This window comes from Echiichthys vipera, assembly GCF_963691815.1.
Source record: "Echiichthys vipera genome assembly, chromosome: 1".
Lineage (NCBI taxonomy): Eukaryota > Metazoa > Chordata > Actinopteri > Perciformes > Trachinidae > Echiichthys > Echiichthys vipera.
Genome location: NC_139826.1, coordinates 5,456,000 through 5,477,927, shown reverse-complemented (window position 1 = coordinate 5,477,927; position 21,928 = coordinate 5,456,000). Strand labels below are relative to the sequence as shown.

The 21,928-nt window shown below is 43.6% G+C and overlaps 1 protein-coding gene across 1 annotated transcript; it reads left to right on the top strand.

The window, feature by feature from the left end:
- Positions 1-681: 681 nt before the first annotated feature.
- txlng (taxilin gamma) lies at positions 682-21,472 on the top strand. Its single transcript, XM_083918477.1, has 11 exons — positions 682-724; positions 3,430-3,538; positions 4,142-4,289; positions 7,278-7,369; positions 8,358-8,528; positions 8,908-9,102; positions 11,262-11,381; positions 11,499-11,573; positions 11,706-11,798; positions 11,882-11,977; positions 17,045-21,472. Exons 2-11 carry the CDS (start codon positions 3,446-3,448, stop codon positions 17,411-17,413), a joined length of 1,452 nt encoding a protein of 483 aa, XP_083774603.1. The 5' UTR covers positions 682-724; positions 3,430-3,445; the 3' UTR covers positions 17,414-21,472.
- The last annotated feature ends 456 nt before the right edge of the window (positions 21,473-21,928 follow it).

Genomic DNA, 21,928 nt, shown 5'->3' with positions numbered 1-21,928 from the left:
TGAAATGGTGGAACAGATAAAGTTTGACAAATCTATTTTTTTTTTTAACTCCACATCCATCTCTGCTCTGCTCCACTACAACACACATGAACCTGTGATCAGCAGGCTTTAAAAAAGGGCTTCATATTTTCATATTCATCCATATCAGTTAATCATGCATAAAGTAGTCCCATACACTGGAGGAAAGGGAGATGGTGAGAAGAACTGGGGCTGAGGAGACTTAACATGAGAATCAGGTGTGTTAGAGCAAAGAGAAACCTAAAACATGCAGGAAAGTGGCCCTCCAGGAGCGGAACTGGGCAGCCCCGCTGTAAATCATAGATACGTCATAGAGAGTGGTCTTTGCCTACTCTATATGTAAAGTGTCTTGTGATAACTTTTGTTATGATTTGGCACTGTAAATAAAATGTAATTGAATTTAATTATTTAAAAAAAACAACCTAGTACAGCAGTGGTATTGCCAAAGCAGACATTCTATCAAATTCGGAACAATAAAGAATAACAGAATAATGAAGTATTAATAATGTGTTGTCTAATGTTGATCTCCAGTGTACATACAGTATGTACTATACACGCTGTGCTGCATTGTGAGCGTCTGTGACAGATGTACCTGGATACTTGTTTCTTGGTTCTGGGACAGTGTCAGCAGCAGCTTGATGACGTCACTCACTCTGGGACAGACTCAGCGGCAGCTTGATGACCATCAGATCCAGGGTACAGACAGGTAAATGTTCCACCTGTTCATGTATTTACTGCTGCTGTGGTGTGCTGGTTTTACGGCACTTATGAGCTGTATGTGACTCGTCACTGTCAGCCGGAGCGGGTAGCTTTTCATTCACTATTAAAGGTTTGTATTCACCGAAGTAAAGTTCACTTCTGGTGTTAGCTAACAGAGCTAACAGGGCTGTTAGCACCAGGTTAGCGAGAGCCTCGCTAACAATGGGTCACATTTACACTTGAAATGTCTTTACTGTTCCCCCGCTGTCTTGTGTTGACTAACGTGTTAATGTCTCCGTGCTGACACTACACGTGTTAACAACAGTGTAGTGTCGGTGAAAAACACTGACATGTGCTGTGCGTGTAGCTAACGTTAGCAGCTAACACGAGCTGTACCCGCCGCTCTGTCCTCACTGGCAGACGTCACACCAGACTCCATTCGAAAACAACAAGGTTTTAGATTAACTCGTTGATTTTGATAAACCACACTGCTGATAGCCATTTGTAATACCTTTTTTCAAATTTAAATGGGTTAACTTTCAATTCGGCTTAAGTAGTATACTTAAATGTTGCACATCCCTTTATCTTTTAAACTTTGTGAAGTTGGTTAAAGTTAATTAGCGTCAGGTATCGACCTCGTGTACTACCGTGTTGTTTTTATCGAGGGCTGGAACTTTTATTGGTGAGGGGATGTAACTGCTCCGTTGAAGAGGTCCTTTACCCAGAGGAGATCATCCTTCCCACGGTTTCTGCAGTGAAACACGCTTAACGTTTAGTTTTTGTAAACTCTGCATGGCAAGAAGTAATGTGACAACTGCGGATAAGGACGCTGCGCCCCTGTCTTGTTTATTCATGTCCAACACAGTTTAAAACGTGCTATTTGTTTGTATTCCTGTAGGAATTAATGTTAAGGTTCTTAACAGGACTTAAGGACTAACATACAGAGGACAGCACCAGAAAAAACAATAAAACCACACAGCAACAAAAAGCAAAACAGAAAATCCAGTTCAAAGTAAATGTAACAGGTCCATTATGCAACATTGAGTGAAATACAGTGGGAGCCAAACAAAGACTAAAAGTAAAGAATCCAGTATTTTACACAAATGCTCTCGTCAGTATAGCAGAAACATTTGCATTAATGTAGTGAAGAAATGGTTTCCCTATTCTTTCAGAGGCATTAGTTTTGGAGTGCAGAAGACAGGCGAGAAAGTCCAGAGGTCCATATTTTCCTGTGCCGTCCCAACACTGAGGGGGCCTCATCTGTGATCCAGTGATTTAGACTATTTTTCCTGGCACAAAAACATGTCTTAGCATTATACAGTTTTTTCTGATACATATCAGTGACACGATCATCTGGAAGACCCAGAAGAAAGGAAACCAGGGTTGGTTTCAAGCTTTTTCTTAAGAACCTGCTGTATTTCAAACAAGATTTCATTCCAATATTTTTGGATTTTTACACAAGGCCAGAAACAGTGAGTAAGATCACTAATTTCGCCCTCACATTTAAGACGAACTGGAGAGACATCCTTTCTGTATTTAGAAACATATCAGCGGCTGTTGTGGTAGCCGTCATTGGCACCGACTCCACAAACTCCTCGGTGAAGGTCAAAGTGTCATCAACTCGGCGGATGAATATGGCCAGTTGGGCAACATCTGTAATGTCCGTGCTTTGCGCTTCAATTGGCTGTCCAAATCTGCCGAAGCATCAGATATCCTATTCTTTCTTGTCAGGCTGATATTTCCAAAAGCCGCAGCCTTCATCATGCAAGTCTTCACAAATCCCCCCTCACTAAATGCTTTTGAAGGCATTGCGATTTCATTTGCAAGGAGGTAGCTGGCTTTTACTGCAGCATCATTGATTTCTCACCCATGAGGAAGCACAGACTGCTGTTTCTTCAGACATGTCAACAGTTAATTCACCTCATTTATTCTCCGTCGTCCTTGCAAGTTGCTGTATTTTTCGGTATGATGAGTCTCATAGTGGCGCCGCTGGTTGGATTCTTTCAGCACTGAAACATCCTGTGAACATACCAAACACACAGGTTTCGCAATTCACTTCTGGGAATAAATAGGACGATGACCGTTTTTTTTGGAAAACTCTGCACTCTGTGTCCACTTTACAAAGGCATTTTAGGGCAAAGCGCGTTATGTTCAAAGTAGAAGTAATTTCCCTCCGGGGATTATTAAAATATTTCTGATTCGGATTTCTGAAGATGTAATAAGCTGAACTACAAGTCAGCGCCAGGCTAGCAGTACTTGCATACTTGCCCAGCCCCACTAACAGTTTGTTTGCTTAACAGAGTTGCTATATCCAGTGGACTCTTTCATTTTTATACTGTACTTGCGGGCTGGATTAAACCCGTTCGAGGGCGGGATCCACAAGTTTGACACCCGTGCATTCAAGGGTCTTGCCCGATTGCTTCTGCTAGAGGCTCACCACTGCAAATACAAGTGGCGACAGAGGACAGCCCTGTCTTCTACCCTTCTGGACTACAACATTTGTGCACCTATGTCCATTGGCTAGAACTGCAGTTATTGGTTCTGTATACAGGACGTTTACTCATCTAATAAAGGCATCGCCTAAGCCCAAACGATCAATTGTTAAAAAATAAATAAGACCATTCTATGCGGTCTAAAGCTTTACAAGTAGCCTATTTAGTCATGCAGTAATCTCATATGTTCTAACAATTCTTGTTTACTATGATTTTCTAGCTTGTGATCAGAACTAATGGAGACAACAGAAGTTTGTGAGATTGATGAGGTGACCAGAAGAATAGTGGGAGGCAGTGACTGTCCACCCGACCTGGACAGCCCGTGTCAGGTAAACATCATCAACTTGTGTTTTGTGTGTGTATTATTGTGTTGTGGATGTTCTCTTTTGTGTCATGCCATTTAGAGGTGGGGTAAAAAAACGACTTGTAGCTTCATCGCAATGCGGAAAATTATGAATCGATTCACAAATGTCAAAAATCAATTATCTAAATGTTACTTGATAAAGACTTTTACTTACATAAAGTTGTTTAAGACAGATTTTGCAGAACTGCTTGAAATCTGTCCAATCACTAAATATGTAAAGATTATTGATCTGCCCAGACAATTCAGTACTTAACGTGATTGATACTCTGTGCAACAAACACATTTTAGATATCAACCCTAAGCATGGAGTTTGCAAAAAGCAGCTATTTGAAACCTCGGATTAATCGGAAAATTGAAGGTGGGGGAAAAAAAATAGTGTTGTGAGCAACATTTCCCTCCAGCAGCACGTGCTTTGAGGCAATGTTTAGCTAGGCAATGAACACCCAGCTTCTTCAGTGGAGCTGCTCTGTAAAAACTCTGGTTAAACAAGCTCTTCAGTGAGACGTTATAGCAGCTTTGTGGTCATTTGGATGTCTGCTTGTGTTTGTGTGTGTGTGTGTGTTTTCAGGAGGAGGTAGCACAGTTTGGTTTGGAGTTGTGTTGCGCTGAGGAGGAGAGGGGGGAAACTCCAGGCAGAGAGGACAGTCCTAGCGACCTAGGTGAGGCAGAGCTCGACCCCGGGGGAGACCTCAAGACTGGAGAGGACAAGGCTTTTGGTAGGAACACTGCAATGTATCTTACAAACACTCTGGGACATGCTTCTTCTCATCTTCATCTCATCTTCAACCGCTTATCCGGGGTCTGGTCGCGAGACCAGCAGCTCTAGCAGGGGACCCCAAACTTCCCTTTCCCAAGCCACATTAACCAGCTCTAACTGGGGGATCCTGAGGCGTTCCCAGGCCAGTGTGGAGATATAATCTCTCCACCTAGTCCTGGGTCTTCCCCGAGGCCTCCTCCCAGAAGGAAATGCCTGGATGACATCCCTAGGGAGGCGCCCAGGGGGCATCCTTACTAGATGCCCCGAACCACCTCAACTGGCTCCTTTCAACGCAAAGAAGCAGCGGCTCTACTCCGAGTTCCTCACGGATGGCTGAACTTCTCACCCTCTCTCTAAGGGAGACTCCAGCCACCCTCCTGAGAAAACACATTTTGGCCACTTGTACCCACGACCTCGTTTGTTACGTATTCCATATCTGAAAATGGCTATAGAGTAGATAAAGGTCAGATTTTACCAGACTGCCGGAATTCTATTCTATCTTGTTAAATCATTATTGAAAACAATCATAAACTCATCAAAGCAAAATATATATACCTGGAAACAATATGTATAAAAAAATACAGGGGGCCCTTCATTCAGTCTAAAAGAATCTAGTAAATATATAGGAGTGGTGCAGATGTAGTAGTTTCAGTCAATAGTTTATGGGTTATAAGTATAGTAAGGTAATATGAGCCAAAGCATGGCTCTGTGCGCGACTGTAGACCTTGTTTCTCTCCATTTAATCCCTGAAAAACAGTCTTCTACTGTTAAATCATCAGCATCATTTAAAATGATTTTGCCCATTTGCTAACACATTTTTTCTTATTATGGATGAATAACACAACAGCGCAGTGAAACTGGGCTTTTGCTCTCTTTAATTTGCGGCGGAAGTAGAGGGAGCAACCCAAGGAATTTGGTGCTGCGCTCTCTCTACAGCAGCACCGTTGATGGGCTGTTTAGGGTTGTGGCCAGTGTCATAGTCTACGTGATATGCAGGTATACACCGTATACTCATTAGGAATGGTCAAGGATTTCGGTTTACCCACTTACAAAAGCGCAAGGATACGTAACAATGTTGTTTTGTGACTGAACTCACTTTCATTCATAAATTCCCCCCTTCTCTGTTGCGAACCACTGACTTGGCTCTGTTGTTACCGTCTGTGTTTTTGTGTGTGTTGTCTGTCAGTCCAGCTGTCTATGTGGACAGACAGACAGGATGGGATATTTAAAAACAGACATTCATGGTTAGAGTGACAGAAAGTTACAAGTCACTTCAACAAGAACCTTTTTATTTTAAGAAAAAAACTGATCAAAATGAGAGAACACTTTCAGATCCCTCCCAGTTATTGGTGTTAATCTGCACCTGGTGACAATAGACTTAATTGTTGGACAAACCCTAATTATCTGCAGCTCTCCTGGTTACTTTGAAAGATGGAAGCTGCTCTAAGGAGACTGAAACCCTGAGACAGCAGGTTGTCCAGATGAAGGCCAAAGGGATGACCCTCTCAGCCATCAGAGAGATGTTGGCCGTTCACGGTCTGTGATTTCTAGAAGATTGAAACTTTACAAGGACACAGATTCATTAGTCCCTCCAAAAGGCCGGCCGTCCACGGGAAACAAGTGCACGGGTGGACAGGATGATGAGAAGACTCTCAATGGGGAATCAGTTCAACACTGCAACTGGAGTTGGTCTCCAGTTCAGGGCTGAACAGGGCAAGGATCTGTCTCTGCACACAGTGTCTCACCGTTTAAGACTTTTTGGAGTGAAAGCCTACTCTGCAGTCACCAAACCTCTCATCAGCAGAAATAATAAAAAGGTTAGACTTTCCTTATCTGAGGAGCATGTTGTGTGGACAGAGGAGAACTGGTCCAGAGTGACTTCAGTGATGAGAGGACGTTCACTTTATGTGGGTCTGATGGAAACATTATGTTGGGCGTAGGACTGGGGAAAGACTGAACCCAAAGTGTGTAAAGAAGTCAGTTAAATCTGGAGGAGGAAGTGTTATGATTTGGGGATGTTTTCTGCAGCAGGAGTTGGGCCTCTTGGCAGGGTGAATGCAAATGTTTATGTGAACCTCCTTCAGCAACATGCAACACACTACAAATGTCTCCAATCAGCTGCAATTTTCATGCAAGACAATGTCCCCTGTTACACTGCAAAACAGGTGAAGCAGTTCCTTGAAACTGAGAATAATGAAACAATGAAAGGTCCAGCCCAGAGTCCAGATCTAAACCCCATAGAGAATCTCTGGAAAATCCTCTGTGACAAAGTAATGTGTAAGAAACCCACTACAGTTAGTGAACTGTGGAAGAGACTCAGTCAGAATGGACGCAGATCAAACCAGAGCAGTGTGAGAAACTAGTGATGTCCTGTGGGAGCAGATGTGCTAAAGTCATTCAAAGCTGTGGCCTCTACACCAAATAAAGGTTTTTGTTGAAGTGCCTTGGTTATTTAAAAAAAATAGTCAGTTAGATGGGCGTATCTCCTCAAACATCACATACATGCCCTTTTTTGGTAAGAGGAAATGAGGCGGAGTCAAAGTCTGACAAGATGGCGACTCCCATAGACGAGGACAAGTGGATCAAATTGAAATAATTGACAGTCACGTAGAGTTATATCCATTTTATAAACTATGTCTGGTGTAAACGTAGCAAAAGAAGAGGTAAAGATGAGGGCTCATCGGTGGCCTTTTTATAGTGCTAACACTAGGTACTCTGAATTGTTTACAGCTGCCTCTTATGAGCGAATAGTAAATTATTGGGAAAATGGACACATATATGGGAACCATTTTTAACACATTCATTTTTTAATCCTGTAGCCCTAAGAAAACATTGTTGAAATCTTCTCTTTTGACACATTGGTAACTGTTACTGTTATTTTAAAAACATGCTATATATATTTAGTGTTCATTTAGTATTTCTCATTGTGTTGTGGTTTATGTTCCAGGGAAGGAGGTCGTTCTTTTGATGCAGGCCCTGAACTCCCTAGCTACTCCTGAGGAGAAACTAGCTGCTTTGTGCAAGAAATATGCTGACCTGGTAAGCTGAATATCTGCTTTTTGATCAGTCACACTTGGATTCTAAGGCCACAGACAAATTAGCGACTGAAGCTTGTGGACAAAGCCACCCTGGTTCTAGACGTGTGAGGAGCTGCTCACATCTTACATTTGTACATTGATTCAAATCAGTCAGGTGTTGTGCTCGCTGGTTCCTGGGTTCGAGCTAACCAGAGTTTTGTAGGTGGGATTAAGAATGTGGGCTGGGCATCATTGTCCTGTACCAAGCCTGAAAAATGGCCCCAAGCGTAAATGAGATCAACAGGGCTGTGCAGGTTGTTGTACTGTAAGTGGACTACCAAAGAGAAAAACTCTTAACTGAACATATATCTCAGTTCATTGTGATGAATGATACATGACTGCTCATGACGTACAACAGAGTCATTTACAGTCAGTCATTTTTTGTGAATACGACACCTATGATGGTTTGCCGGAAGAAATAAAAAAAAACAATTAAACTCCAACTCCAATTATTGCCCAAAACAAAACTCTAAATAAAACCAGAGCAGCCTGGGAGGAAATGAGTGTATGCACACTGTGTGTGTTCATGTGTGTTTGGCAGGACGGAGCTTTGGGGAGACTGCATATGTGAAGTGATGCCGCTGGCTCCTTATTTGCTTAACACGTTGGGAGACAGCTGATGCACTCTTTATTTACCTGTTTTTCAGCATATTTTACAGCCTGTGGCACACATTCTGTGGATTAAGTTTGGACAGAGGACATCACAAATGTTCTTTGCATGCAGAGCAAACTTTGACTAGCCTTCTACTTTCAGTCAAACAGTATAATGTACAATCTAGATTTGCCTTTTAACATTAAACATATGTTTTTATCGCTCCCTGTTTTCAACTGCAAACTGCATGCACAATTAATAGACTTTAGTTTTCCAAATTAATATACTGTGCTTTTATTTATCCAGGAAAGGTAAAAGTTAGACCATAATTTGATGACTTTGTGTGTTGTGTGTTCAGTTGGAGGAGAGCCGCTGCATGCAGAAGCGGCTAAAAGCCCTGCAGAAGAAGCAGTCTCAGATAGTAAAGGAGAAGATCCATCTGCAGGGCGAGCACAGCAAGGCCATCCTGGCCCGCAGTAAGCTGGAGAGCCTCTGCAGGGAGCTGCAGAGACACAACAAGACACTGAAGGTACACCTCAGCCTGCTGTCACCAGTGTTTCTCATCTTCTGGCTTGTCTTGACAAACAGAAGCACCACCTTGCAAACAATCACTTAAAAAAGAAAAAGTATTTTCAGAACATTTATTCACAAACATTGCAGTTGAACATGTCTTTTCCAGGGGACTTCCAATACTATTTTACTGCTAAGATGAAAAAGTTTCAGTGGGTGTTTCGGTGACACGGGTGTTCTAGCCTCGGATACTGAAGGACCCTTTTTAAGTTTAAGACATTTGTGCAGCCCAGTGCTCATTGCTTCTCTGCTTATACAAAGTCATCTGGTGCAACTGCAAATTTTCCTCCTCTCTTAAACTCCTGGTTGACCTCTCATTCCCCCTCCTGTCACCTCAGGACGAAAACGCCCAGCGGTCCAGGGAGTATGAGGAGCAGCGGAAGGAGGCCATGCTGCACTTCCAGATGACCTTGAGCGATATCGAGGTGCAGATGGAACAGCATAGCTCCCATAACACCAAGCTGAGGCAGGAGAACATGGAGCTGGCCGAGAAGCTCAAAAAGCTCATCGAGCAGTACGAGCTCCGAGAGGAGGTATGGGAACAAAACCTGCATTTAAAGCAGCAGTGTCTTCATTTGTGAGCCCCTTTATACCCTCCACTGCAAAGACAGATATTGTGATAGTCCAGAAACTGAAATATCATTTAATATCTGTCCTCTCTGCTAACTGAAATCTGAATCATGGCAAAAGGGTATTGCTAACAATGAAGCTGCTCACCCTGCACGCTGTTGTTGGCTGGCTGGGGGGGTTCACACCCACATTGGGCTCATAGGTTCTTCACTGATGCCCTAAAATGTCCTGTTCACAGCATAATAACAAGAAGGTTTCACAGTGACAACAGTGAAAATTTAAAATTCAATAAAATTGAATGTTTTTTAAAATGATGTAATTTAGAATTTGATGGCAGCAACATGTTTGAAAACAGTTTTGACAGGGTCATGTTTACCACTCTGTTGCATCACCGTTTAACAACACTGTAAAAGTTTGGGAACTGAGGAGACCAACTGCTTTCATTTTCAAAGTGGACTGTTTTCTCATTCTTGCTTGATGTTGGATTTCAGGTTCAGGGTCTCCTTTGTCCTATATTACGTTTCATAATGCTCCAAACATTTTCAATGGGTGACAAGTCTGCAGGAGGTCAGTTTTATGCAGCAAAGGGCCACAGGGTTAGGGTCAGGTAGGAATCAAACCTGGGCCACTGTATTTGGGGAGCCTGCTCTGACCTATGAACCACCGGGCACCCCAAGAAACATTTTATTCTTAAACTGTTGCACTATTAGCCAGCTCAGTTTTTCACAGAGTTGTGAACCCCTCCAAATCTTTACTTCAGAAAGACTCAGCCACTGTGGATGATCTTTTTATACCCACTCATTAGTGGTGCAACGGATCAAAAAACCCACGGTTCGGATCGTTTCTCGGATCAGTCAAAGATCGAATCATTTTTCAGATCAGCAAAAAAAAAAAGAAGACAAGACAAATGAACATAAGTTTGTCTTTCGTTTATTATTATTATTATTTTTCCAGCACAGATGAGTGCCTGTGTGACTCTGGTAGAGGGGGCATGTCTGGAGCACTGGGCTTCTCATCTCCCAGTCGGCTGTGATGAAGTGAGCGGTTATCGTCACTAGCTCTGCGTTCCCTTGGACGCGTGGCCATGCTTGTTGCGTTTCCATTGGTCTTGTGCGACAGTGGCTACACAGCGTCCCGATTCTATTCACTAACTTCTTTCCTTCATCATATAACTTGACAGGGAAGCAAAAATGCTCCCAAACAGGGGATTTAAATGACGTGGGGCGTTCAAGCTCCTCAACTCGCCATGACCACGCTGCCCTTAAGTGTGTGGACTAATCATGCAGAATTTTTTTTCTTCTTTTTTTTCATAAATTAATCTGCAGATCACGTGTGCCGAACCGAAGATATTGATCCGAACAGACCACAGATCAATGATGATATGTTGCACCACTACCAATCATGTTACTGACTGTTGCCAGTTAACCTGATTCAGGTTCCACCTGTTGTTTTCTTTTAACAACTTGTCCAATCTGTTGTTGCCACTGTCACAACTTTTTTGAAACTTGTGGCCGGCATCAAATTCAGAATGAACACATCATTTAAAAACGAAAAATCAATGACATTTCTTAGTTTTAACATTTTGTCTTTGAGCGGTTTCACTTAAATATGGGGTTTCAATATTTTACAAATCATCACTGTTTCTATTTTACATTTCCCGACTTTTTGGAAACAAGGTAAATGGGTAATTCATTGATTTTAGTGATGAAATATTTTTAGTGACACTTTTAAATACGTTGTGTTTACTGTGCCACATTCCTGCTAACTCACAAATCTAGCATCAAAATGCTTAATATAAGATTATTCTTCAACTGAATCCACTGAAACTCAAAATAAAAATAAAATTGTACCCAAAAGGGAACTAGCTCTTTGCTTCTGCTCCAGACATTTCATTTTTATTTTGCCCGTCCAACATTTCTCACAGGCTGCTGCTGCAGGCTGCTCAGCTCAGACAGATGCTCAAAAGTGAAGCCAAAACATCTGCATGGACTTATTTGGTGCTTACTGAAATGGAGATCAGTTTAAGATATTTCAAGGGAATATAACATTCAGGGCTTTAAATGAAAAGCTTGTGACCATGGGTCATCCAGCCTAATGGAAATCTGATGTGTCCCTCTGGCAGCACATAGACAAAGTGTTCAAGCATAAGGAGCTACAGCAGCAGCTGATGGACGCCAAGCTGCAGACAATCACCGAGATGATGAAAGAAGTCGAGGAGAAGCAGCAAAGAGAGAGAGACTTTGTGAGTACATCTTCACGGCACCATCAAATACCAGTTAGTATCTGAGCAGACGTCAAATCAGGCATGGGTATTAAACCTTATTCCCAACCCTAAACTGACTGTGCTGTGATGCTTCAGCTGCTGAAAGATGCCACGGAGTCCAGGTGCAAGTGTGAGCTGATGAAGGAGCAAGAAACACAGCTCAAACAACAGGTAAGTGCTCTCTCACACACAAATACACAGATCAACACTGTAGTTCTAGGGAATATACAGTAGAAGCCATGTGTCAACACAGCTGAAAGGTTTGAAAATGACTTCTCACTGCTCTCATCTTGTCTCTCTCAGCTCTCCCTGTACATGGACAAGTTTGAGGTGTTTCAGAGCACTCTGGCTAAAAGCAACGAAGTCTTCACCACTTTCAGACAAGAGATGGAGAAGGTGACTGACGGACTTCCTGTTTGCTAGTGTTTGTGTCTCCCTGTTTTCCCTGCCAGCTGTTAACTGTCTGGAATTGCCTCCAGATGACCAAGAAGATCAAGAAGCTGGAGAAGGAAACGACACAGTGGAGGACCAAATGGGAGAGTAACAACCAGGCCCTGCTGCAGATGGCCGAGGAGGTGACTCTTCCCATACACACTCTTCTCTTTGCTTTTGGTTGGAGTCAGGACATAGCCTAGCATAGCAGCTAGCTTCCTTAGCAAATTGCTTTGTGGTAGAGAGGGTTTCCCCCAGAAAAGTTGTTTCCCTGGAAGGGGCAGTGGGCTCGTTATTACAATGAGACTGGTCGGCCCACCTTAACTGAACCACTGGAGGTACTAATAAAGGTATGTTTTCCAGAAAAGAACATCAACAATTAAAAAGTTTAACTGATCCTTAAGGTGAAATTCCATTGTTAAATCATCCCAGGGTCTTTTTCTGCAAATTTGGTCATCAAATAAGCCATCGAGACAATTTTTTTTCATGTATGAACTATTAATGGAGATTTTCCGGAGAGATGCTAACAGCCTGTCGCGGCTAACACGGATTAACTCGGCTGGAAAGTTGAAGGCATTACCACATCTTTTTTAACCACTAATACTGCTCCAAATAACACCAAACCTCTGCAGTAGCATTAGAAGAGTCCTTACACATAAAACAAAGCACCAACAACGTAGTTAGTGAACCCTGAGTTTATTAAGAGTGTTTGGAAAGACTTACCTACTGGACCCTGTACCGGCTCCTCTTATAGTAAACTGACACAACATTTACATGTTTTGCTGTAATAAATCATCAATGGGCTCCTTCCTTTGGGATTGACTTTGGTAATCCACTTGAATGGACTTTACTATGAGAGGAGCTGGTACAGGGGCCAGTAGGTAAGTCTTTCAAAACACACTTTTAATTCAATTCAATTTTATTTATAGTGCCAAATATCAACAAAAGTTATCTCAGGACACTTTACAAACTAGGTAAAGACCACACTCTATGACTTATTTATGATTTACATTGACCCAACAATTCCCCTGTAGAGTACGGTGGCAACGAAAACCTTCCCTATTACAGACAGGAAAGTCAGACAGACCCAGCTCTGTGGAGGACGGCCATCTGTCTTGACCGGTTGGGGAGGAAGAAAAGGAGAGAGAAAAGACGGACAGACGGAGAGAGAGAGAGACAAAGACAGACGTACTTCCAGTAACTATAATAATAACTATTAATAAACTCCTGGTTCACTAATTAAGTTGTTAAATTGACTCGATGGCTTTTTTGATGACCGAATTTTCCAATAAAGGCCCTAGGATGATTTTACACTGGAATTACACTTTAAGGTGGACTAAGGTGGTAGCTGGTCCACCTTAAAATCTGGGCGTGAGCCTGAGCTGAGAGTTGTTTCTGTTGTCGGGCTGGTTGGGTCTTTTAGATGTTGCAGCTTTGTTCACAGGCGTGCATGCGTGTTTGTGTGTGTAGGCATTCCTTCTGTTATAGCGTCAGTCAGTCAGGGAATTCCACTATGTTCTGTTTTCTATGATTTAACAAACCCATGTACCAATATGACAAGCTAAACTTCATGTCACTCAAGGTCCACTTGGTATCCATTCTCAGGGCTTTAAGTCTCAAGACAGAGAGATGTGATTAAAGCTCGGAAAAAAAAAAATTAAATCTTATTTACTACCGTCCCCAACAGTGGGGCAGATTAGCTGAACAATTGTTCATTTTGTGATAAAAGCATCAAATGTGGTAACTCATTGCTGAATACATGTTTAATGAATCTGGATATTGGGCCATCGCAAAAAAAAATTCTGATGGCTACTGGCGTGGAATGCTTGGCTTACCCTACAACTACTGTTTCATGTTTTCAGCACCACAAATATAATTTAGAGGCATGTTAAAGTGACAAAAGCTTTGTTACAGTCTAATAGAGAAGAACATACACTTTTTATAACATTTTATGAGGTCTTCATATCCCCATTCACAGGCTACGGCCTCCTCTTTGGTTTGTATTCTTCTGTTGTTCCTTAAAAAGGAAAGATAATTTGCCAGATTACATTGCTAGATTCATCCTGTGGGTGCACTGCTGCACAGGTGGCAGTGAAGGTAAAGGGGCCTTGACGGACCAGACATGGGCAGCAGAGGCTGGCTCTGTGGACGTGGAATGTCACTTCTCTGTCGGCGAAGGAGCCAGAGCTTGTGCGGGAGGTGGAGCGCTACCAGTTAGATCTGGTGGGGCTTACCTCCACACACAGTCTCGGTTCTGGAACCGTACTCCTGGATAGGGGTTGGACCCTATTCTTCTCTGGAGTTGCCCAGGGTGTGAGGCGCCGGGCGGGTGTGGGGATACTCACAAACCCCCTGGCTGAGCGCCGTGGTGTTGGAGTTCACCCCGGTGGACCAGAGGGTTGCCTCCTTACGCCTGCGGGTGGTAGGGGGAAAACTCTGACTGTTGTTTGTGCATATGCACCGAACAGCAGTTCAGAGTATTCGGCCTTCTTGGAGACCCTGGATGGAGTCCTGCATGGGGCTCCAGGAGGAGACTCCATACTTCTGCTGGGAGACTTCAACGCCCACGTGGGCAATGATGGAGACACCTGGAGAGGCGTGATTGGGAGGAACGGCCTCCCTGATCTAAATCCGAGTGGTTGTCAGTTATTAGACTTCTGTGCTAGTCACGAATTGTCTAAAACTAACACCATGTTCGAACATAAGGATGCTCATAAGTGTACATGGTACGTATGTTTTGGACACTCGAGTGAAGAGAGGGGCAGAGCTGTCAACTGATCACCATCTGGGGATGAGTTGTTCAGAGGATGAGGAAGATTCTGGACAGATCAGGTTAGCCCAAACGGGTAGTGCCCGTGAACTGGGAACGTCTGGAGGAGACCCCTGTCCGAGAGATCTTCAACTCACACCTCCGGCGGAGCTTCTTGGCATCCCTGTGGAGGTTGGGGGCATTGAACCGGAGTGGGCAATGTGCAAAGCTTCCATTGAGCTGTGGCCTCAAGGTCTTAGGTGCCTCAAGGGGCGGTAACCCTCAAACCCCGTGGTGGACACCAGTGGTCAGGGTAGCTGTCCGACTGAAGAAGGAGGCCTTCCGGAATATGTTATCCCAGAAGACTCCGGAGGCAGTTGCAAGGTACCGACAGGCCAGAAGGGCTGCAGCCTCTGCTGTGTCAGAGGCAAAGCAGCGGGGGTGGGAGGAGGAGAGTCATGGAGAAGGACTTTCAGGCGGCACCAAGGTGCTTCTGGAAAACCATTTGACACCTCAGGAGGGGGAAACGGGGAACCGTCCAAGCTGTTTACAGTAAGGGCGGGACGCTGGTGACCTCAGCTGATGAGGTAATCGGGCGGTGGAAGGAGCACTTTGAGGAACTCCTTAATCCGACTAACACGCCCCCTTTTGTAGAGGCAAACCTGGAGGCTGATGTGGGATCATTGTCAATATCTCTGGCGGAAGTCACTGAGGTTTGTCAAACAACTCCACAGAGGAAAAGCCCCAGGGATTGATGAGATTCGCCCAGAAATGCTGAAAGCTTCGGGTTTGGAGGGGCTGTCTTGGTTGACACGTCTCTTCAACATTGCATGGAGGTCTGGGAGTGGCAGACCGGGGTGGTGGTTCCCCTATTTAAAAAGGGGGACCAGAGGGTGTGTGCCAATTACATAGGTATCACACTACTCAGCCTCCCTGGTAAAGTCTACTCCAAAATGCTGGAAAGGAGGGTTCGTCCTATAGTCGAACCTCAGATTGAAGAGGAACAATGCGGATTCCGTCCTGGACATGGAACAACGTACCAGCTCTTCACTCTCGCAAGGATCCTGGAGGGGGCCTGGGAGTATGCCCATCCAGTCTACATGTGCTTTGTGGATCTGGAGAAGGAGCATGACCGGGTCCCTCGGGAGATACTGTGGGAGGTGCTTCGGGAGTATGGTGTGAGGGGGTCACTGTGGGCCATCCAATCTCTGTACACCCAAAGCGAGAGCTGTGTCTGGATCCTCAGCAGTAAGTCGGATTCGTTCCCGTTGGGAGTGGGCCGCCGCCAGGGGTACACTTTGTCACCAATCCTGTTCGTAATTTTCATGGACAGGATATCGAGGCGTAGTCGTGGTGGGGAGGAGGGATCTCTGCTCTGCTTTCACATCGTCGGACAGTGACCTTTAGCACTCACTGGATCGGTTCGCAGCAGAGTGTGAAACGGCTGGGGTGAGGATCAGCACCTCTAAATCTGAGGCCGGTGGATTGTTTACTCCAGGTAGGGATTGAATCCTGGTGTTGCAGTCGCTCTACCGCACCGTTGTGACGAAAAAGAGAGCTGAGTCGGAAGTCATGACCGAAAGAACGAGGTCGCGGGTAAAAGCGGCCGAAATGGGTTTTCTCAGGAGGGTGGCTGGAGTCTCCCTTAGAAAGAGGGTGAGAAGTTCAGCCATCCGTGAGGAAGTAGAGCCACTGCTCCTTTGCGTTGAAAGGAGCCAGTTGAGGTTGTTCAGGATCATCTAGTAAGGATGCCCCCTGGGCGCCTCCCTAGGGAGGTGTTCCAGGCATATCCAGCTGGGAGGAGGCCTCGGGGAAGACCCAGGACTAGGTGGAGAGATTATATCTGTTGGTTGTCGGTTGATGTGGCCTGGGAAAGGGAAGTTTGGGGTCCGATGCTAAAGCTGCTGCCCCTGCGACCCGACCCCGGATAAGTGTTTGAAGATGAGATGAGATGAGACATTGCTAGATTAATTATTTTCAGTATACTGAATGTACAAATTAGATGAAACACTGGCCTCTAAGCTTAAGTTATTGAGAGATCTGGCTAGCGCTCACATTCTCCCTTACAGAAGCACAGGCCTGTGCACATTCGATGGCCAGCCAGATTGTGGTGGGGCAGGAAAAATAACTATTAATAACTATATTATTAATTCAATATATGTATTTACACTTTTTATTTTAAATGTGTGTATTATGTTTACATTTTTTAAATAGTTTAAGAAATCATTTAAAGATTTTTAGTAATTTTAACAAAGAAAATGACTGCCATGGCCACTAGGGGGGGCTTTTGAGGTCCGTAATTAGGTTGAAACATAGTGACCAACACATCCACACATTTCAAGCTTTTATCCCAAAGTGAACGATTGGTGTAAAATGTTGAGCTAATCCGCCCCACTACAAACTGCTATTTCCAGGGTAAAAAATGAACTTTGACGCTCAAGAAACATTTGTTGTGTTGTAGAAAACTCTGCGTGACGGCCACTTCAAGGCCCTGCAGGGGAAGCTGGAGCTGCTGGAGAGGCTGTGCAGAGCCCTGCAGAAGGAGCGGAACGACCTCAACAACCAGCTCAGCCTCCTCCAGGAGCAGGGAGACAAAGGGACCACAGCACCTCCTGAAGCCCAGCCACGGGAGCCCTCTGCCGGGGAAGAGGACAAGGACGAGGACGACGAGGAGGAAGAGGAGGGTTTTGCACAGGGTGATGAGTCAGAGGGCATCCACCAAGCTCCCAGACCACCTGAACTGGACCCCACACCGGCTGCTACTGACAAAACCACTACTGCTACCATGACAACCAGCCAGACTGCAGAAACGCCATCACAGCAGGACTGAACGAGCCTACACGGCCTGTGTGTAGGTGAAAAGGGTGTGATCGGAGAGCTCCACACCTCCAGCCTAGTTCCATAACTAGCCAGAAAAACCATCTTCAATGGGGATAGATTTCTTTTTTTTAATTCTACACTCGCCTCTCCAGGGTTCTACAAGGAAAGTGCACCCATATCCTTTTTTTTTGTGCGATAGCTGAAGATGAATATAATGTTCTAAAACTAAGCCCACCTTTACGTTGGTTGTGATAATTGGCTTTGTACTGAGCGTCTGGTACTCACTGTTTTCTACCATAACTGTATTTTCATAGGAAATGTCCACGCAGCCAAATTGAAGTTGTTCAAAGTCAGATTGGCCTTTATTTCTCTCCTTCCATGCTCTCTCCCTGTAGTGTCAAATGTGTATTTTGAAATTCTAATTTTTATCAAATTCAGAAGTGGTTATATCACATGCATATCGTCGTAGGCTGCTTTATAAATGTAGCCTGAAGGCCTTTACACCCCGGGGACGTGACAAATACACAACACGGATATAACTGCTCGCCTCCAAACATGCGTACTGGGGATGAGCTCAGCCTGCCTGTCGGCTTAACATTTCCTCAATCTAGGGCATTTATTGTGAAAGCTAAGAATGGAAAGAGTGGCTCTGGTGTGTGCTACCTTTATCAAGGTTGAGAGTAAAGTTTGCGATCTGAGTTGTTTTATAATCCTCATGCCTTTAATTTGAAAAAGAAAAATATATTCTCAATCTGTGTGAAAGTACTAACGACAAAAACAATTTGGAAAAGATTTACCTGCAAATGAAACTTGTGAATAAAAGCGCCCCCGGTGTGTAAAGAGCAGCTGTCATGTGAGCTGGAAAGCTGGGAAAGGAAATGGGATGTAATCCAGAAGAAGTGTACAGTCAGCTGGGCTTCTTTGACTTCCTCCAGGCCACAGGGTATTAAATATTGTTTTTGGTTAGAGCAGATCACAACATGGATACGTTTGATTCTCTCCATTAAAGCAGGAATTGTCCGAGCTAAATTAATCTGCACATCCTCATCAAACAGGTGGTTCTGTTTCGAAGCTTGGCAATGTAGTGACAGTTGGTGAGCTACCTTAGCTGTCGAGTTAACCGACAATATGTTTGCTAATTGCCAGTTAGCAAGGTAGCTGTTAGGGCTGTCACTTAAAGGTTGATTCTTGTAGATGTAGAACCTTTATTAAAAGTTATAGTTTCAAAAATAAATAAATACACCAACGGGCGGTTTTGAGGGGTACAGAATGAAAATATTGCATTTTCATCAAAAATACATTTAGTCTGAATTAATATTTAAAACATTTTTGAAGGGTTTGACAATGACTTTCTGTCCCGCTGTGTTTCCATGGTAGCGTTGGGAGTTGCTGGTTGCCAAGGTTGTTGTTGCGACTGCGATCTCCAGACACTAGATAGCGGTGTTCTGCTCATTCTACATGTTCAACCTTTATAATGAAAAAGAAAAGTCCCATTCAATCTTTAATAATCCGTTTAAAAAATAAATAAATTGTGAAGTCCTTTAGCCCAACAGGCTTTCTACTCCAGCGAGGTAGTCCCTGTGACCCAGGCCCCCCCTGTCCGTAAACTAGGCTGAAGATGGAGAAAACTAGCCAGCTGTGGTGAAAACATAACCCTCTGAGAAGTAACGTGTGCAGGAATGTTGGATTTTTAGATTGAAAACGTACTGATAGTAAGTGATATTCCAATCAGATGTTGTAAGTGAGGCTAGTCTGTTTTGCAAGGGCACTGTTGCTGCATCCAGATTTCACCAACACCAATAGCGATTGGTTTAGAGACGTACTGAATGTTGACTCATGCAGCCAGACTACTGCAGCTCCGGAGTTTGCTCCGCCAATGCAAAACGAATGTGACGCCGACTTTGTAAAACACAACACAGCTTGTCACCCAATTGAGGTGGTGGAAGCCTCGCAGATGTTAAACATCAATGTGACAAAATTGGATTTGAATTATTAAAGGTCATTTCTCTGCCACAGGTTTCACCAGATCAGCCAGGACTGAAATGTGAAGGATTAGAAATTCACTTTGGTTTTGTTAGTCTCACCTCCTACTTTAAACGCTCTCTGTCCCTCCTAGGAAATGTGGTAATAAGGGAAAACGTGTGAGATCGAAACATGAAATGAATGATAAAAGGTCAGGACACGTATTGTGTTTGTGGCTTGTCGCCCACGTGAGACACAGCTGACGTGTAAAGAAATGAAAGCTCAGTGAATGTCCTTTGTGCAGAACGTGTTGCTTGATTTGAATCTGCATCTTTCTTTTTTTTCTTTAAATGAACCATGCAATTTGATTTCCATATGGCCGTCTCCCTACGGAGCACAGAAGTAGAAGAGCCAAGTCGGGAGTTATTTTCTGTAAATCATGTTTGAAAAATTAGTATTTCAGAATAATGGGCCTCGATGTCTTTGACACTTAATACTGGAAGAAGATTGAATATGTTTTTCTTTTCCAATGTGTGTGAATAAAAGTGTTCGTTTCCATCAGCGCTGCATATCAATAGGAGCTACAGGAGCTGCAGTTATTTTAGGCAAACTAAAACACACTGGGATTGTTCTACTAGTGAAACTATTGGTGTTAAGAATAGACTCCTCTCAAATCCAAGTCAATTCACACACTTCTGTCCTTTCTGCATATTTTATTCTAAGTCACTAGTTTTCTTTTTTTAGCACCTTTGTCAAACGTTGAACCCTGTCTGCGCCACTACTGAGCTCATAATGCAGCTACTGTTCGGCATCAGGTGCATTTCTGTGATCTGCTAACCCCCTATAACTGATCTGCATCCTTATTTGGAATCTTCTTTTATTTGTTGGTGGGTGGCAACTTGTCCTTTCCAGATACATGTTAAAGCGTGATTGCGGTGTAAAATCATCTCAGGGTATTTTCTGTCAAATTTGGTCATAAAATAAGCCATCGAGACATTTTTTTTCCATGTATGAACGATTAATGGAGAAATCTGGTAGTTGCTACAACACCGGCAGTGGCCGGCTGTTAGCTAACACTGATTAGCTCAGGGCAGCACGGTGAAGGCATTCAAACGTCTTTTTAACCCACTTATTCTGCTCAAAACAACAGCAAACCTCTGCAGCAGCATGAGAAGAGTCCCTACACAGAAAACAAAGCACCAACAACGTAGTTAATGAACCCAGAGTTTATTATAAGAGTGTTTTAAAGACTTACCTACTGGCCCCTGTACCAGCTCCTCTCATATTAAAGACATTTCAAATGGAAGGAGCCCATTGGTGCTTTGTTTTCTGTGTAGGGACATTTCTCATGCTGCTGCAGAGGTTTGCTGTTTTGAGCAGAATTAGTGGTTAAAAAAGACGTTTGAATGCCTTCACCGTACTGTCCCAAGCTAATCACTGTTAGCCACATCCGGCTGTTAGTGACTCTACCGGATTTCTCCGTTAATCGTAAACACTTATAAAAACTGTCTTGGTGGCTTATTTGATGACTGAAGTTGCCAAAAAAAAAAAAGACCCTAGGATGATTTTAGACCGCAATGACGCTTTAACTCCGAGTGTAGTGGTGAACCAGATTCCTACAGCACTGTAGCGTGTTCCTGCCATCACTTCTTTAAGCGTCTGTCCTTTTTGATGCTGACGACTCATTTTCCATAACAAAGCAGGACAACCAAAGTGTGACTGGCTGTGATTTCCTCTGACCGTTGCCTTGCAGTCTGACGTAGTTTATCTGTGACCTCTCCCGCTCACTCTGCGTTCGTCCTCACATTGTTTGGATTCCAAAACTATATTTGTGCGATAGGTGGCGTGTAATTTCCTTTAGTCCCAGTGAGCCGAGGGAAGACTCTTGAGCAGCCGCTTCCTCTTTCCCCCAGATTGACTCAGGTAATGTCAGAATCTACCTCTGCAGGTGAGACTTACTGTGAAAGAAGAGGCATGAGTCACCACAGCTTCGGAGAGCTCTATTTTTACTATCGATTCAATGAGGAGCCCACACCCCCTCTGATTGTACAATGTTCTTATTGTCCTGTCTTGCTTTTCAATAAACATTTTCTAGAATTTGCAATAACTGGATTCATGTCCTCACTAAGTCATTTTGTCACTATTTTCATAATCAAGTAATTGTTTAGTCATTTAAAAAAAATGTCTATTTTCTGGTGTAATTCCTTCTTGGATCGAGCTCAAGGAAAGGTAATGGTGCTTTCAAACTATCTGGTGAAATGAAAGAACCTTGTAGCGGGTTCAGAAAAGAAAGACAATGCTTAATGAAGCTTCATTTGGCTATCCCGAGAAAACACTGACATTTTTTCATCTTTATCTGACATTTTATGTACGGCAAACCGATGAATTGAGAAAATGATCCGACAGAACAATCAATAACAGGGCTGGGTATTGTTCAACAACGTTTGATCTTAAAGGAATCTTCCTTCTGTACCAATTTTATAAAATCATCTTTGGTTTTATTTATTTTATCTCATTTACACCTATGTGATGCACTGTCAAATATATAACTCACATGTGAGGC